The sequence below is a fragment of the Marmota monax genome, unplaced genomic scaffold, assembly GCF_021218885.2.
Source record: "Marmota monax isolate L192 unplaced genomic scaffold, Marmota_monax_Labrador192_F-V1.1 WCK01_AAM20220418_F8-fsc00444, whole genome shotgun sequence".
NCBI lineage: Eukaryota > Metazoa > Chordata > Mammalia > Rodentia > Sciuridae > Marmota > Marmota monax.
In genome coordinates, this window is record NW_026692644.1 from 187,521 (window position 1) to 206,155 (window position 18,635).

The 18,635-nt window shown below is 40.8% G+C and overlaps 1 protein-coding gene across 2 annotated transcripts; it reads right to left on the reverse strand.

The window, feature by feature from the left end:
* Positions 1 to 10,175: 10,175 nt before the first annotated feature.
* LOC124093769 (olfactory receptor 2T33-like) lies at positions 10,176 to 15,689 on the reverse strand. 2 transcript variants are annotated; one of them, XM_046446332.2, is made up of 3 exons: positions 15,422 to 15,689; positions 12,228 to 12,365; positions 10,176 to 11,237 (listed from the first exon to the last, which is right to left on the reverse strand). In XM_046446332.2, the coding sequence occupies exon 3, from the start codon at positions 11,229 to 11,231 to the stop codon at positions 10,260 to 10,262; it is 972 nt and encodes a 323-aa protein (XP_046302288.1). In that variant the 5' UTR covers positions 11,232 to 11,237; positions 12,228 to 12,365; positions 15,422 to 15,689; the 3' UTR covers positions 10,176 to 10,259. The 2 variants fall into 2 exon arrangements, with proteins under 2 accessions (XP_046302288.1, XP_046302287.1); XM_046446331.2 differs by lacking the exon at positions 12,228 to 12,365.
* Positions 15,690 to 18,635: the final 2,946 nt, after the last annotated feature.

Consider the following 18,635-nt stretch of genomic DNA (forward strand, 5'->3'; position numbering starts at 1 on the left):
CAACTGGAGGGACAGATCACCTCAGCAATAAGGTGGATCCCTCTCTCCTGTCTTTTTATAAACATCCAACTCAGCTGAGCAGAATGACTATCCACCAGGTCACTATTGATATATGCCTGTACATTCAAGTCATGAATTGGAAAGAAGGTCCACCCACAACAGCATCCCACACAGTACATCCTTAATAATAGGAATTGGCAGCATCTCTAGAGTTTGCTGGTCAGCTCCTCTCAGCCACTGTGGGGTTTGCTCTTCTTCCTGCAGCATCCTTTCCTTATGCGGGTTTTAATTCGTGTGCATTCCAAAGCGTTGGGAGAAGACCGTGCAGTCTATTACTCCAGAGATCCTGAATAGGTTGGCAAACAGGAGCCAAAGCACATGTCTGCCTACCTGGGAGCCCAGAGGAACAGGGGCTTGGGTGCACTTTTTGGTCTCTGCACTAGGGGGCGAGGGGGCATCCATTGCTGAGGACCACAAGGGCAAGACTCCACTGAAAATACATTCCCTGCACCTTCCTGGGAGAGAATGGCTCTAATTAAAAGAGCAGTGTTCAGGGACTTGTTAGGACGGACTTCTGGATGTGATGGAAAACTTTTAATGACTGTGGAAAAGTTGAGCAGTCTCCAACCTTGTTACCGCAGCTTCCCAATTAGCAAAAGTTAAGACTAATTAGTTCCTTGGAATTTGAAGCTAATTAGAGTCAATACATTAGAGAACTGAAGGACATTATCAGGGATCAGTAAGGACTCTTTGTTAGCACACTAGGGAGACAGAGCTGCGTGGTTGCCACCATGGCACTTGGCAGAGAGACAAATCCTGAATCCTGTGGCACTAGGTTACCTTTCTCTGAACTATTCACCCCGCTAATCAAGTGTTGCTAACCACTGCCTTCTGTTCAGCAATTACCAGTGAGATGAGAAGCTTTTAGTGTTAAACACCATCTCCTCCCAGCCTAATTTAAAGGCATGGTGTCAGAAATATAGAAGTAAAAAATAAATTTTCACTTCAAAATGCTATTTCTTTATCATCTGTTGTCATGAATTTGGTATCTGTATGAAGCATGTATGATAAAATCTGCTTCCTTTAAATAAGCTGAGAGAAGGCATTTTATCATTTCACTCCATGAAGGATCATTATGTGTTCATGCAGAGAGATCTCCTGGGGATAGTCTTTAAGATGACTAAGAATCCAGCTGGACTATTATCCTCAATTTTACATCTTATCAATTAGACAAAAGACACACACACACACACACATGAAACTTGGAATAATTTAATAAAAAATAAATATTAGTTTATTCTGAAATATTCCAAGTGCACAGACAAGTGTGTGGTTGTGTAATGGACCTGCAGATACCTTACACTTTGGTCTATTTCCCAATTATGTGTTGCCCCTGACTGTTAAAGAGAAGTAGAGATGGATGAAAACGAGGCTGCTGATGACTCCCATTACCCTCCTTCAATCTCCCTGCCTGCACTATTAAGCATTCACTATGAGGTCAACAACATTAGTTGACCCCACAGGTGCTGAATTCTGTGGATTTTCTCACCAATTCCATTTGAATATTCTTCTTAACAGAACACACTCAAAGTGATGACCCAGACCCCATAGGCTTTCTTCTTCCTATATCAGTGTCAGCTGCTCAGGTGTTAGATGTCTGTTCCTGTGATGGGAGAAGTAAGAGAAATTGGGAAATGGATTTATATCCCATCTGAAATGGCTACAAAAGTACTTAGAAATAAATGTAGTCAAGGGGCATCATCCTATCTGACTTCAAACTATTTTGCAAAGCTACAGTTTTAAAATGGTATGTCATTAACATAGACACGTTGACCAATGGAACAGAATAGAGATGCTGCAATGAAGCCCTGCATTGATTCTCAATTGATTTTTTTCAAAGGCGTAGGACATTCTGGGAAAAGGATGGACTCTAAGAGGCATGCCAGTTGGAATACCACCACTTTGCTTTCTTGCTACTGAGTTGTTTCAGTGCTTCATGTATTTCAGAAATATGTTCTGTGTTTGGCTTGGAAATAATTTATTCCCAATCCAGAGATAGACTTGCTGGCATTTCCAAACCTGTGCTAGACTGAAATGGCGCAGGTGAGCATCCCATGCAATCTGTGTGATCTTAGCTGTGAGCTCTCCTGTGAGGCCTTCACTCTGTAGGGTCGAGTCTCTTCCTAACCTAAGTTTTGGATAGTTTTTATTAAAAACAAAAACGTTGAATTTTGCTAAATAGTTTTCTGTAGTTACTGAGTTGATTACATAGTTTTTTTTTTCTTTAGTTTCTTCATGTGCGGTGTCACATTTCTAGAGTTGAATGGAATGAATAAGCCTTATACCATAGGGAAAATCCCACTGGATTATGATGAATGATCTTTTCATATTCTGGTGCAATCCAATTGGCCAAATTTTTATCAAGAATTTTTACATTTGTTGTCTTCAGAAATATTGGCATGTAATTTTTTTTCTTGTAGTATCATTTTTCAGCTTTGGTATTAACTTAACAATGGCCTTATAAAACTAGTTTGCAAGTGTTTCCTACTCTTCAAATTTTAGGATTGTTTGAGAAGGATCATTTCTTAGTGGTTTCTGAAACTGACTTAGCCATGGAGCCATGGAGTGGGACATTTCTTTAATGGGAGAGTTTCACTGCTGTTTGTATTAGTCAGCGTTTTTTTTTTTTTTTTTTTTTTTTTGCTGTTGTGACCAGAACCATTGGAGGAGAAAAAGTTTATTTGGGGATCACGGTTTCACAGGTCTTGGTCCACAGATGGCCACTCCATTCTTTGGGTCCTGAGTCGAGGCAGAATTCATGGCACAAAGGTGTGGAGGGGGAAAGCAGTTTGGGACATGGCTATTGGGAAGCAGAGTACCCTGCTCACCAGGGACAAAATATAAACCCCAAAGTCTCGCCCCACAGACCCACCTCCACCAGCCACATCCTACCTGCCTACCGACATCAGCCACTTAGTTTCTGTCAGGTGATTAATGCACTGATTAGGTAAGGGTCTCCTAAGCCCATCATCTCACCTGTGAACCTTCTTTTTTTTAAAAAAGACAGAGAGAAAGAGATGAAAGAGAGAATTTTTTTTAATATTTATTTTTTAGTTTTCGGTGGACACAACAACTTTGTTTGTATGTGGTGCTGAGGATTGAACCCGGGCCGCACGCATGCCAGGCGAGCGCGCTAACGCTTGAGCCACATCCCCAGTCCCAACCTGTGAACCTTCTTGCCTTGTCTCACACATGAGCTTTTGGGGGATACCTCGCATCTAAACTGTAATACTGTTTTATTTTCTTGTTCATTTATGGTCCATTTGAATTTTCTATTTCTTCTTAATTCAATCCTGATGGGTTGTATATTTCTGGTGATTTATTTATTTTATCAAGTTTACCCACTTTGTAGTCATATAATTTTCTGCAGTAATTTCTTGGTGGTGCGGTTGCAATATCTTTCATTTCTGACGTTATTTGTGTAAGTCTTTTGTTCTTTTTTTGGAAGGGGTTAGCTAAGTATTTTTTGATTTTTTTTTCTTTTCAAAAAGCAATTCATTTTTTAAATCTCTTCCACTACTTTTCTATTCTCTATTGCATTTATTTCTATGTCTACTCTAATCTTTATTACTTGTATCCTGTCAATTCTAGACTTATTTTCCCCCTCATTCCTTGATGTATAACAATTTTTTGTTATTTGAATCACTTCTTATTTTTGATGTACTCATTTACTGCTATTTACTTTCTTTTATAAACTGCTTTTGCTGAATCTCATAAGTTTTGGCGTGTGAATGTATGCCTATCAGGTCTATTTAGTTCAAGGTGTAGTTCAAATCCAGTGTCTTCTTCTTGGTTTTCTGTCTTGGTGATCCATTCTGAAAATTTTATAATTTTAAGTATCACATTGGACTCTACAGTCTCAGGTGTGATGGTGAAGTTTAGCATTCTTTTTCTATGAAAACCCAAGTGTTCCAGTTCCTCTTGAGGATAAGGCTATTCTTTCTTCACAGGATGGCTTACACACATTTTTCTTTTCTTTTTATCTTTTTTTAAAAAATTATTTATTTTTTCTATTTTTTTATACATGACAGCAAAATACATTTCAATTCATACTACACATATAGAGCACAATTTTTCATATATCTGGTTGTACTCAAAGTAGAGGCACATCATTTGTGTCTTTATACAGGTACTTAAGGGTAATGATGTCTGTCTCATCCCACTGTCTTTCCTACCCTCATGCCTCCTTCCTTCCCCTCCTTCCCCTTTGCCCTATCCATTCCTCCCATGCTCCCCAATATCCCCATTATGAATCAGCATCCACCTATCAGGGAAAACATTCGGCCTTTGGTTGTTTGGGATTGGTTTACTTCACTTAGCATGTATTCTCCAGCTCCAACCATTTACCTGCAAATGCCATGATTTTTCACTCTGGGGACTTCAAATTGGTGCAACAAATCTAGAAAGCAGTATGAAGATTCCTTTGAAAACTGGGAATGGAACCACCATTTGACCCAGCTATCCCACTCCTAGGTTCATACCCAAAGGAGTAAAAAAAAAAAAACCAGCATACTACAGGGACACAGCCACATCAATGTTTATAGTAGCACAATTCACAATAGCTAGACTATGGAACCAACCTAGATGGCCTTCAGTAGATGAATATATAAAGAAACTATGATATATCTTTTTATCTTTTTTTTAAACTTCTTTTTCTTGAAGAGCTTGGGATTGAACACAGGTGAACTCATGGTCTATATATATTAAGCAAATGCCTTCCACTGTGTTATATCCCAGGCCCCAGTTGTGCACTTTAAAAAATTCTAAGCCATTGTCCTTTTGTGATCTCTTTCCAGTTTCTCTGTTCTGTTCCTTTATCATGTGTCAATCTGTCCATTAATGTCAGGATCACTATGTCTATACATAGCAGGCCTTGATACAGGCATAGTGAACTTTCCTGTGAAACCATCTTGGCCTGAAGTTTTTGGGAGAAGGAGGGATCAATTGTAAATCTGATGTGTTTTCTTATTGACACATAATAACCTCAAATGTATGGGGTAAAATTCGACATTTCAATGTATTTACACATTATGTAAAGATCAAATCAGGTTAATGTCATAGAAATAATCTTAAACACTTATCATTTCTTTATTGTGAGAAACTTCAAAATCCTCTCTTCTAATTATTTTAAATAAAAATGCATTCTTGTTAGCTATGTTTGCTTTACTGTGCCTTAGAGTAACAGAACTATTTCTTTTATCTAACTGCAACATTGTGGCCGTTGACTAACACCTTGCTATATCCCCTGCCTTACTGGGCTCCCCAGACTTTGGCAGCCACTATTCTGCTCTCAACTCACATGAGTGCAACTTGCTTAGAGTGAACAGGAGTGAGATCATGCGATATTTGTCTTTTGCAGCCTGACTTACCTCACTTAACATAATGCCCCCATGTAATCTGTGCTGTTGCAATGATATGGTGGTGTCTCTTTGTTAAAGAGCAAATAATATTTCCATGTACATAAAACTTGATGAGCTTTGGTACAAAAAAGATGAATACACATTTCATTTTAGGAAAACCTGAGAGAAAATTGAATAAGTCCTGATTATGAAATGTTACCTAAATGTGATATCATTGAAATGATATATATTATAATCATAGTGTATTATATATACAATATATAGTATATATACTATATACTATGTATTTTTTCTTAAGACACCTGATGAGGTACGCAGAAGTGAAGTGTTGCTATTCCTGCAAGCTATTGTCAAAGACTTAGATATAGAAGAAAGCTAACTAAAATATGATAAAGATTAAGTTTAAGGTTTAAAAGGAGAATATGTTGGTGATTATTGTACTATTCCTCAAATTTCTCTATATTAATTATTAATATACTATATATTTCTCAAAATTTTCTGTATCACTCATATACTCATGCATTGATATTTTGATGTAAGATATTAAAGCACTTGGCATAAACTCAAAAAGTAAAAATTTTAAAGAAGAATCATGAAATAATGAATTATTATTGTTTATTAATTTATTATTATCCTGAGATAATAACTGCAGTTGAAATTATTAAGGGAGGCATTAGGTATAACACTGAAGACAGGGAAAGAATCAGGGACACAGATATGACTGGAGAGTTATCAGAGGCAGGTGACAGCTCAATCTTGGAGCTGGAGACATCCAAGGGGGTGTCAGTGGGCAAGGGGTTGAGGGATGATCTGGGTGCCTCAAATTTAAAGGCCAATTATATGAAGAGGATTCATTAAGAAGACTGCAAAAGAAAAAGCAATGATGTAAGAGGAAGAGGAAGAGAAGTGACCCATGGATCATGGCAAAGTGTTTAAGGGATCATGGCAAAGGGTTTAAGGAAGAAGTAAGTCATTAGTGCATAACATCTCAGCAAGGCCCGGAGTGAGAAAGATGTCTTACTTTTACTTGATAATTTTAACAATATTTAGGAAATCAGTATCCTTATCACGTGTAATTTCGGTAAAAATGACTCAACGGTACCCTTGATTTGCCAGTATTTATAAACTTTGGATTACATGTAGAGACGTGGTTTGGTCAGCCTTTGTGCTGCTGTCAGGAAAAGACCCCACAGGAACAACATTAAAGGAGGACACGTTATCGTGGCTCATGGTTTCAGAGGTTTAGTCCTCAGTCAACGCCACAGCTCTGTGTCCGAGGTGAGGCAGAACATCCTGGTGGGAGGCTGTGGTGGAGGGAAGCAGCTCAGAACCCGGCACCAGGAAGCAGAGATACAGAGCGCTGCTCCCCAGAGACAAGAACAGAAACACTGGAAGACACACTCCAGTGACCCCGCCAGCCCGGCCTTACCTGCCTGCAGTTAGCAACCAGTTAATCCGCACCGTGGATTCTCAACCCACTGATGAGATCAATGCTCTCATAACCCAACCATTTCACCTCTGCAAATCCTGCCTTGTGGGGACACCTCCCATCCAAACCCTGACACACACTCTTCACTCTGTCTTCAAGACTGAAGAAACACATTTCACCCAGCTCTGGGCATGTGCCACAAGAGTGTGCCAGTGAGGGGATGGTGCTGGCTTTGAGGAAAGTTTTCAGAAGAGGAAAGGTTTTTTTGTTGTTGTTGTTTTACTTTTTAAATTCTTAAAAAATATTTTTTAGTTGTTGGTAGACCTTTATTTTATTTATTTATACATGGTGCTGAGAATCGAACCCAAGGCCTCACCCATGCCCGGTAAGTGTGCACCCTGAGCCCCAGCCCCAGCCCCAGAAAAGGAAAGTATAAATGAGGACACTTTTTCCTTTCACAATTGGTTTGGGTGTTGAAGTGATGGAAGAAGTTGTGAATAACCCCGTGTGTCCAAGAAACAGCTAAAGACGACACACAGCAAATGACAGTGACCCAGCTTCTCCTGTTAGTGCTCTCTGCATTCTGCCTCTGCCAGGTTTTCTACTGCAACACCAGGGATCCACAGAAAACAAGCTGTACTAATGCATCTGAATGGACTTTTATGCAGATATTTATTAAGGAATTAAGGGCACTGACTCCCCCAAAATAAACGTGGGAGGAAGGAAGGAAGGGAGGAAGGAAGGAAGGAAGGCATGTTATTTTAAATACCATTTTGAAGTTTTACTTTGGATTTCATACTTCATTTTATTGTAATGATATGATTGGTCTACAATATCATTTCTGTGAATGCATCCTCATTTCCTAAGTAGCCGGCCAATTGTTATTAATGTCTTACATTTGCTTGAAGATAATGTTCATTCTGTGATTATTTGTTTTCTTGCTCAATTTCCTCCTATAGACCAAGCCTGTGTCTACTTAAAATATTTTATCCTCATAAAATTTATATGGCCTTTCCATACTACTGTTCTGCTCCATATGTTCTAAAACCTATTTATCTGATGGTGAATCATTTTTACACTATGAACTTCTGATAACAACTGTTTTAGATTCTGAAGTCCACCCATGTTGTTGTGAATGACAAGATTTGGTTCTTTTATATATTTGAGTACTATTCCGTTATGTATATCGCTACATATTCCTTTTTACTTTTTTACTGGTTGTTTTTAGCCATACATAACAATATGATTAATTTATACATTGAGCATTTTTGGTTCCCCTTAAAGTTAACCAGAGTCTCTGACCACTACATAAAGACAAATAAGGGGAGCCCCATTGACTCACTGGCTTAAACTTGTTTTACAGCTGAAAAGCAAATATTTTATTTAGAAATTCTTCTTTCTTTTGACCCTTTTCAACTTTGAATGGGTATTTTCAATTAGCCTCTCTTTAGCTCCCTTTCTGTCTTCTGCTTAATTAATTCTGCTTTGGTTGTTCTTCATTGCATTTTTCACTTTCTACGTTATATTTTTTTCAGTTCCAGAATTTGTTCTGATTCTTTTTATTATTTCAATGTATTTGATAAATTCCTTGAAGTTAACTGAACTCGTTTAAAGACAGCTATTTGAGTTATTGTCTGAGAGTTCACATGTCTTTGGATCAGTCGTTGATGTCTTATTTTGCCCATTTGATAAAGTCATAATTCCTCAAATGTTCCTGACACTTGTAGGTTTATGCATTAAATAATTAGGTAGGGATTCTAGCCTTTATAGTGAATTTGTGTTTGTTTTTCTTCAAGTGACCTTCAGAACATTTAAAGTAAGCTGCTGACTCTACTCCCCAAGCTCTGACTGCTGACATCACTAGCAGGTACCCCTAATCCCAGTGCATCCCGAGTCCTGTGATTTCTCCTGTGTTGTTGGCAGGAACTGTGGTCTGGATGGCCTGAGGAAGACACAGAGATGGCACCCAGGCTGTGTGGGAAGGCAGCCAGGTCCCAAGCCTGGAGTCCCATCTGGTTACCGAGAAGTTATCTGCATGGACTGAATAGTTTCCCAGATGCAGTGGGAACAGCTAGAGATGCCTGAACCGCCTCTGGATTCACTGCTGAAACAGAGCTGGTGAGCCATCTCATTGAGTCAGACAACACAAGTATTTCAACAGGTCCCCACATGGGTGGGATGTTTTCCCAACTGCAGGAAGATGTGCTGGAGCTGAGACTCTCCTTGCCCCCAGATCCATTGTAGAATCAAGGCTGGCAAGCCCATCTATCCAGAACAGCACGTGTCCCTCAGGAGAATTCTGCTTAAGTAGAGATTCTTCTGACTGCAGCAAGAGGGGCTGGGCTCCAGACCGAACAATCCCAGAACGCACGATGGAATGGTTCTTTTGAGCTGTGTCATTGATAAGACACACACCTCTCAGAAGTTGTCTGCACATGTGCACGCTCTCAGGGCAGTGAGAGGGCGTGGGCCTAAGGTAGAGCCGCCCAAGGGCTCACCATGGGATGGAGATGTGAGCCTGCTGTGGATGCTCAGATACGGGTAGCTTGCTAACTGCACGAGGAAGATGAGACAAGTACGAAGCAAGATTACCAGTATGGGAATCAAGTATCATCCAGGATCAAAGCCGAAAGGAATGTCCACTGGTATTACTGATGTCAGAGGGAAGAAGAGCGTTTCTGCTCAGACACTAATAGCCATAGCTCCTCCTAAACCCCAGGGAATCTAGGAGCACAATCAGTGGGCCTGCTGCTTGACTGTGGGCCTGACCCTCAAAACAACCCTTCTGTCTTGGGCTCCACTAGGCTTTCAATATCTCCTGCATGACTCCTGAGGCTCCCTTAGATGAACTTTGGCCACAGGGGGTACAGAATTCTTGTTGTGTGGACATAGCAGTGGTGACCTTTCTTCTCCATCTTACAGATATTAATTGCCAATATTTTAACTTATATCTAAATAGTAATGTTCTTATTTGTCTTTTTTTGGAGCCCCTATAAGTACTTTGTGCAAATTCACAGAGCATACATATAGTAAAGAGCATCAAAAATAAATTAATGGGCAGAAATAAAATATACTAGGTTAGGAAACAAACTCTGAAGGCATATACTAAAACTTACATTCTGTGTGACATTAGGAACAATATTTACTTTTCCTTTTCTTCATTTCTTCATCTAGAAAGCAAGCGGTGGTGTCAACAGCACTTACAATTTGAGTCTGTTGCAGATACAGACATTGCTTCACATGGAGCACAGCAAATAACACATTCTCAAAAATTATATATCTCAATGCAAGCGACTCAATTATTAACTACTAAAGATGCTGACATATAGACTTAACTTTCTTTTTATTCATTAGTAATGTACTGAATATCACAATATATTTAAAATGTCAATAAATTCAGGAACTCAGACTCATCTTGAACAGGACCAAGTTTGGTGGTGTTTAATATTTGCACATTTTCCCAGCCACATTTTTAAGCTTCCCTTGACCTCGCTGTTCCTCAAGCTGTAGATGACGGGGTTCAGCATAGGGGTGAAGATGCTATAAAAGGCTGACACCACCTTATCGTGGTGAGCTGACCTGTAGGATTTGGGTCTCATGTAGATAAAAATGGCAGCCCCATAAAAGAGCCCCACCACAGCCACGTGTGAGGAGCAGGTGGCAAAGGCCTTCTTGCGGGCTTCTGTGGAGCGCATGCGGAGGACAGCAGCCAGGATGAGACTGTAGGAGGTCAGGATGAGGCAGAAGGGCACCAGGAGCATCAACACACAGCAGATGTACATGACATTCTCAAAGACAGACGTGTCAGCACAAGCCAAGCGCACCAGCGTGGGGGCCTCACAGAAGAAATGGTCTATCTCTCGCCTGTTGCAAAACGGGAAGCTCAGGGCGACAACTGCCTGTATCAGCCCGTCAGCTGCTCCCAGGAACCAGGACCCCACGGTCATCCTCAGACACAGTGGCCAGCTCATGAGCATGGGGTAGCGCAGAGGGTGGCATACAGCCACATAGCGGTCATAGGACATGGCTGCTAAGAGGAAGCACTCCCCACCACCCAGAGTTGGAAGAAAGAAGATCTGCAAGCCACAGCCAGCAGTGGAGATGGACTTGATTCCAGTCAAGTAGTCAGCAGCCATTTTGGGCACAGTGGTGGAGACCAGCATTATGTCCATGAGGGACAGTTGGCTCAGGAGGAAGTACATGGGCGTGTGGAGCCGGAGGTCCTGTTGAATCAGGAGAATCATGAGGGCATTGCCCACCAGAGAGCTGATGGCTATTGTGAGCACCACAGTGAAGAGAAAGAGGTGGAGTCCTGTGTGCTTGAAGAGTCCTAGGAGGATGAAGTCAGAGGTGGTGTTGCTCTTCTCCATAGTCTCAACCATTGTAAGCTGTGGAAAAACAGAGGAGGAAGGGTTATCATCCAGTCTCAGTGTGACTGCAGAGCCCTGCACCTGGACAGGCATGAAATCCAGGGTCCTGGTGCAAAGCCCTGCCTCCCACTGGGCTGGCTTCCCTTGGCTGGTCACTCCACTTCTTCATAGCGTATATCCCACTCTCCACTGAGGTTTATGTGTGCTTCACCCAGGATAGTAATGTCAAAATGGATCAAAATATCCAAAGTTGTTGAGTATTATGTAGTGGTCAAGAGTTAGTATTACTATTTCTATATTTCTTGGACAAGTAGTTTTTATTTTTTTCTGTGTATACAGAAACCAAAATGAGTCAGTTGAGGAAAGAAATAGTTAGACATCCTCCATTTAGATTTATTGGTGTTGTAAATGGTTTGTATTCAACTTTAGGAAACCTACCTGATTTCAAATTAGGCTCCTCTTAAAAATAAACATGAAGTTATATTTATTTTACTGAGCATTCCAAGGGGCCACAGACAGGAATATACATTTTATAAAGGAAATTCTTCTTTTGAACACTAGTAGTATCTCAAGTAATTGATAGTTGCTTCCTTCCTCATGTTAAGTGACCTTTTACTTCCCTCATATTTGGCCCAGATATTCTCATTTATTTCCTCCTGCTCTAGAGCCTCCAGTGTTTGCATACCACCCCTTCTATGAGATAAAATATTCTTCCCGAGGTACGTTTGGGCTTGTGATCTGCCCTGCACAGCATGCTGCTGCATCAGACACTGCCACAGACCTGGAGAGACAGCCACCTGGGCAGCTCTGACTTTGATCAGTGCTCCTGAGGAGGGCAGGTAATAGGGATGAGGATCACTATTAGTCACAAAGAATCAAATAGACTCAAAAAGAAAAATCCCACATGGTTTAAATACCTAAATTCATATTTGCAAATCTACTTATTAGAACTGATAAAAGATTTCAGTAAACAAGCAGGATCCAGGGTCAGTACACAAAGATCCGTACCTTTCCCGTCCATGGAGAGTGGATGTGATGGGAAGGTAATGGAAGCAGGCCTGTTCAGAACAGCTGTGAGAAAAGAAACAGCTGGAAATGAGCTCAGCCAAGTAAGGGAAAGACATCTACAGTGAAACCATGAAACACCTGTAAAAGAAACTGAGGAAGAAACGAACAAACAGACAAAAAGAGAAAGATCCCCCATGATTTTAGACTAAAGAAATAATATAGTCAAAATGTCCACACTACCCAAAGTGGCCCTTAGGTTCAATGTAGTCCCCTTCCAAATACCAAGGATGGGCTCCTAGAAAAACTACCCTAAAATCTGTATGGATTCACAAAGGACCCCGAAGTACCACAAAAATATGAGGAAAAAAAGTAATAAAATAAAATAAAAATAAAAATAAAGGCATTACAGTACCTGATTTTAAAATTGAATAGATAAATTCACTTTCTTTATAGATACAGTCAGACTTACTAAGTCCACAAAAATGAGAACAGCTTCCTTTGGAAGGTTTTGCAGTAGAAAGTTGTTACACATTGAGCAAAAGAAATATGTGTTGACTTTTTACAATTTTTTTAACTCTCTACTAAAAACAAAGCTTATAAACTCATAAAGACCAAAAAGAACAAATAGCTCTAAGGAGCCAATCCATTCTTTATTAGAAGAAAATGCACAAATGCACTGCTTTTTACCCAACCAGGATCCGAGACCTATCTCTGGTGAGCATAGCTCAAACTGATTTCATCTGAAGCTTTAAATTCATGAAAATGACTGAGCCCATTCTGTAGGAATTGCCTGGTCCTCAGTTACTGCACACACAGAAAGGGTGATGGTGCTCTTTGATCTGGGGGGTCTGATGATGTCAGCACTCTGATGCTGTGATGGTAAGGAGGCAGGCAGGACTGCGACCTCACACACAGGTGGTTTGTGTCAGGGACCCACAAAAGGGCAGTGCCACATCCACCATAGAAGCATTCAGATGAGTGGACATAACACACGGTAGAACCTGCATCTCTAGAAGGCTTGACAAGCACTGAATGTCAGGGAAATGAATACTGTATGCGAAAATTGGGCCACACAGGAAAAGACTTTGTGGACCAGGTCTCTGCAAGAGGGTTGGCTTGCAGCTCAGTGTGGTGGCCCCTTGTTGTGCCTGCCACCTACTGAGCGACTGTCTGTTGGCTCCTGGGCTGCACAGCCTTCCCTGCAACTTCAAGCCACAGCCCAGTGGTCCTGTGGCTGCAGGACATAGAGCTGGAGGACCCCTGGGCTTGGGAACCACAGTCCTGCACTCTGGGACCTCTGCCTAGTCAGCTTTCCAGGATCCGCAGGGTGCTGCCGGGGGATGTGATATGATTTTAGGAATCATATTTTCTCTCTGGGCAGGTATATATGAATTTTAATATGTGCTAAATAGGAACCTGAAATTGTAGTTTAAAAAACAGTTTTAACTATGATTTTATATTTATGAGGGCAAGTTACTTAAATTCTATTTCTTATGTTTTAAATCATAAATCTAAACATTATCACTCAATGAATTAAATGTTTAATGAATAAGATGATTTAGAATTAGTCCCCCAAGTCATTTTGTACATTCAAACACATGTTTTAGTTTTAGCTTTTAGTCTAGATCATGTTACCATTTTTCCTACATGTTCAGAAGCTTGAAGCTTGAAAGTCATATGCAAAAAATGTCAGTTTGACATTTGACCAAATGCTGTTGCAACCTGAAGCCAAAATTCTAAGATTTGAAATAATAAACTTATTATTCTAAAGTGTTATACTTTTTAGAATAAACAGTCTTAGAAGTAGAGAAAAAGTAGAGATAAATGTATTTATATGTGAGGGGAAAAAAAGAGGAAAAGAGAAACATGCTTAATATAGACACACCAATCCACATCTAGGAGAAATTGTAACAAGTAAATAAATCTTCATTCTCCTCCTACACTGTGAAAAATTATGATGTATTGTATCCAATAAATTAAGCTTTCTAGAATGATATATCATCCAGATAACTTAATAGAAAATGAATTTGAATGTATTAATCTTCTTTTAATTACTATTCAATTCTGAATAAAAAATAAATAAAATTCTTGCAGCTTGGTAATCTTCACTAGGCTTTATTAAAATCATTTTTTAAATAAAATATTTTTTGGCATTATGTATAAATGGCTGCATTTACTTGATAACTGAAGTCTGTGTTCCCTAATTAAAAGGCAAGGGTAACTCTGAAAATTATGAGAATGTTGACGGATGCTTATGAGTACTTCTTCTTTAAGTCAATTTGTGGACTAAATTAATTTAAAGCTGTATGTAGATAGCTTAAAGTGGGGAAAATTTTCACCTCCAGGAATAAGGGATAAATACTCCTAATTATCTGGTATGCATCCTTTACAGAAAGAAAGGGAGTTGCCTGTGGTGGCACACACCTGTAATCACAGAGATTCTGGAGGCTAAATCAGGAGGATCATAAGTTTGAGACCAGCCTTAGCAACTCAGCAAGGCCCTGAATAACTTAGCAAGACCCTGTCTCAAAATCAAAATAAAAAATGCAGAAGACAGGGCATGAAGCTCAGTGGGAAGCTTGAGCTCCCACTCAATCTCTATTACCCACCCCCCGCAAAAAAGACTCCTTTCTATTATTTTAAAATTAACAGTATACCTTGCCTTCATTTTAAAATTATCCATTTTAAGGTCTTTATTTATAAGTGATATGAGGGATTTTGTGTTTATTTACCTCAAGACCACATTCTTTCTCATGCTGGTAGGTAAACTGATGAGTCTCCTTCTCGCTATTTACACACGGGAACACAGATCATTGTTCTAGATATTGGCATTACATTCAACAATCTCCACAAAAAATAAAAATAAATAAAATTCTTCGTCTAGAAGCAACCACATGATTCTGTGAAAAAAAATCACTAACAGGAACTTACTCATTTAACCAAATTGATGGCTCTTTCAAGAAGAGTTTTGGACTTGATGGCTCTGGATGAACACAAACTGCATCTTACATTTTCAAAACATCATGTGGACAGTTAGGAGACTTATTCTGCATCAATTGTGATGCAGCTCTAAAAAGATGACTTTGCAATTCCAAATTTACATGTAAACTATCACCAGACACATACCTATATGAAACATTCAGAATGACTTTCTAAAATACTAGAAATATAAATCTCAACCAAAGTAGACTCACCTTCATAGCAGAGGATCATACTTGATGGGTCCCATATATATCCTGGTGTCTCCTCTGACAGTTGATAACAAACGTCTGCCTTCATCAGCCTTGCGGGCTCTCACCTGGACTTCTGGCCTTGTGCCACATTCATTAGGAGTCCCATGTGACCACTGGAAGTCTCCACCTAGGAACACCTTCTCTGGAGCACAGCACCTCTGTCTGGGAAGGGGTGAAGGGATGTGAGGCCCTAATGAGCTCCCTGGATTGGCTGCAGCCTGAAGCCCCGTGGATGGGAAGGTGGAAGTAGTACTTTACCCTGTAAAGAGCAGCAAATACCATGAACTGTGAGGGTCAAAGCTAGAATTTGCTCAGGGATGATCATCGACCTCAACAAGTATGACTTACCTGTCTGAAGTAAAGAGACTAAGCTTCTGCAGGTGTAGGTGCCTATACAGGTGTATCTTATTCACTAGGCATCTCTAAATGCTAGAACAATGCTCAGTATTTTATATGCATTTTATTTAATCTAGCAAACAGCTTTTGATCAAGTAGCTTGTACTTTTTTGCAGAAATGTGAGCAACATTAATGATTTCTTTTATTTACCCAACATGATGGATGTACCTGAGTAGAAGAATTCTGGTGCTTAAATAACTTTAAATTTGTGATTCTCAAAACTGAGGAAGAACCAGAGTCACTATATGGGCCTGATAATTGCACTTAAACAAGCTATGCTTTATTCTGCTGTTTAAATGTGAATTTTGGCACCATCCTAAACTAGATTTTGATGCTTTGACAGCCTACGAACTAATCCAAATTTTGCCTGATAGTTTCTTTGTTTTGTTTTCTTTTGCTTTGCATTTAGTCCTATTTCTATTTCTTATCCATTTTTATAATCCTGAATAACCATTATATATGGACTTCAAGTTCCTCTTCTGTAAAATGTGCAGACACACTGAAGTTGCTTATGTTAGAGCATTAATAGAACAACTAAGTAAAATGCTTATAAATTCCCTAAAGGAATGTATGAGCTTCGCCATTGATGTTCATTGTTCTCATTCTGATTGTTTAAATGAAAAAAAAATCTAATACAAAGTTTTTATTGATTCTGGACTCAATATTGTGAAAATTGATCTGACACATGATCAGAAAATAATGCAAAATTAGTATAGCTTTTTCCATCAATGTTATGCCAGAGCATTAACACCTCAGTCAAATATTATTTAGTCTGTTGCGTAAAAGCACCTGTATTTGATGTACCATTTACTATTAATTAGAGCCCCTGCCCTCTGAAGTTGTATGTGTATTTGGAAAAGGTGTATGTGTATTTGTGTCAAGCAGAAAAACAATCACTCTATATTCGTCTGCATTACATATGTACACTTCTACCAAACAGACACGCATATTTGCATTAAGTACAAAAGCAAATAATTTCTGTCCAAGCCAGGCAGCATACTGCTAACCTTACCCTAAGAGGAACTCAAACAGCAGTGGGAAGGCTTGTCCTCCTGCCGCCAAGTGGGTGGCGCCTCCTCCAGCAGCGCGCTCACGCCTGGCACCAGTGGCCATTCTGCAGCCCAACTCAGCCCGACGCTGACCACCTGGAGCTGGCGCGTGGTCCTCAGCAATGTCTCACTTCTGAAACCAGCCACTGTGATCAGGTCTGGGCTCCGCACTTTCTGCCTCTCTGGATGCAAGTTAGAGGCCCTCAGGACCCCCTACTGTCAGGGGTGAAGCCAGGGATAGCAAGAGGGGCCCTGAACAACAGCATCACAAGGCACAGGCGACACTGCAGAGCTGCAGTGAAGGAAGGGACATACATATTCAATATGCAGTGGCACAGAATGAACAGTCTCATTCCAAAAGGGAGGAATGGGGACATACAGAGATGGGATGGGACTAAACAACACCAAAACCCAGCCGCAAACAGGTCCAAGGACTGCACTTACAGAACCTAGGACACGTGGTGGTGAGAAATGCTGTGCAGAGACCCTGGACGTTCCTGCCCCTGTGGGTTTCAGCCCACACGGCTTCTCTTTCTGCTTGGCTCTCTCTGTAGCCAGCAGCTTTTCTTAGCACACAGTACACATTATTGACATTTCTTAAAAATAAAATAATAATCTGGGGGACACTGCCACAGATGCTGGTGCCATGCCTGGAGAGCTTCTCCAACTGGCTGCTGCCTATGCCGCTAAGGCATCTGACACTGCTGCTGCCACTCTGAGGTCAACTGGAGGTCTTATTTCTGGGTGCTGCTGCCCTTGCATCTGCAGCCAACTGCTGCTGCCACCAAAGACACCGCTGCCCCCGATACAACTGACCCCGACACTGCTGCTGCCCCCCATAGCTGCAGTTGTAGCCGCTGTTGTCGCTGTTTCAATACTGCGCCTGCTGACCTGCTGCCTGCTGCCTACCAACCACTGCCACTACTGCTGCCACCACAACCTAGAGCACTGCTGCGGGGGAGACTACAGGTTGGGTTGCACGTAGCTGCACCCACTTTGGGACACCAGCCAGAGCCTGGGGCCTGGGTGCCAGCATGTTGACCACCCACAAGAGCCTCTGCCTGGGGACTGCTGTTGGGACCTGCAGGTCCAGTGTGGGGGTGCCTGAGGGTTTGGAGATGTCTGGGTTCTTCCTGCTGGGAGTGCTGGTGGCCCTTGTCCCCTTGTCTTGCTGCTGCTTCTTGGGGCTGCTCGTTTCCAAGAGTGTGAACAAGGCAAGGGGTAATATTACAAAGAGACAGGTGAGCATAGTTCCACCCAGGGGCTGCAGGAAGGACTGCACTGTGGCTGAGCCTGAGGTGTCGGAAGCCCAGGTCGGTGGGACAGAGACTGGGGTTTGTGAGGGCTGATCTGGTTTGGAGATCCTAAGAGGTGTCAGAGACAGGGCTGAGAAACTGTTGAATGAAGAGGGAGACAGTTTGACTTTCCATCGAGATTTATTTTATTATTATTTTTTATTTGCTAATATTGCTGCCATATTTGGAACAGGGTGTTTTTTATGCATCAATGTGTGGAGGACAATGGTATATGAATGGTGTTTTGCATTTTTGTTGTATTCCTATGTTTTTAATATTTTCTCTTTGTTTGTATTCTTCCTCTCACTTGTCTGTTTTCTTCGATTTTCTTTCCAACTTTTCTCCAATGAATAGCCAATCTCTGTCAGCTCCTCTTCCACTCTTCCTGTGAATTTTTACCTCTAGCTTTTCTCCTCCTCCCTCGTGAACATTGC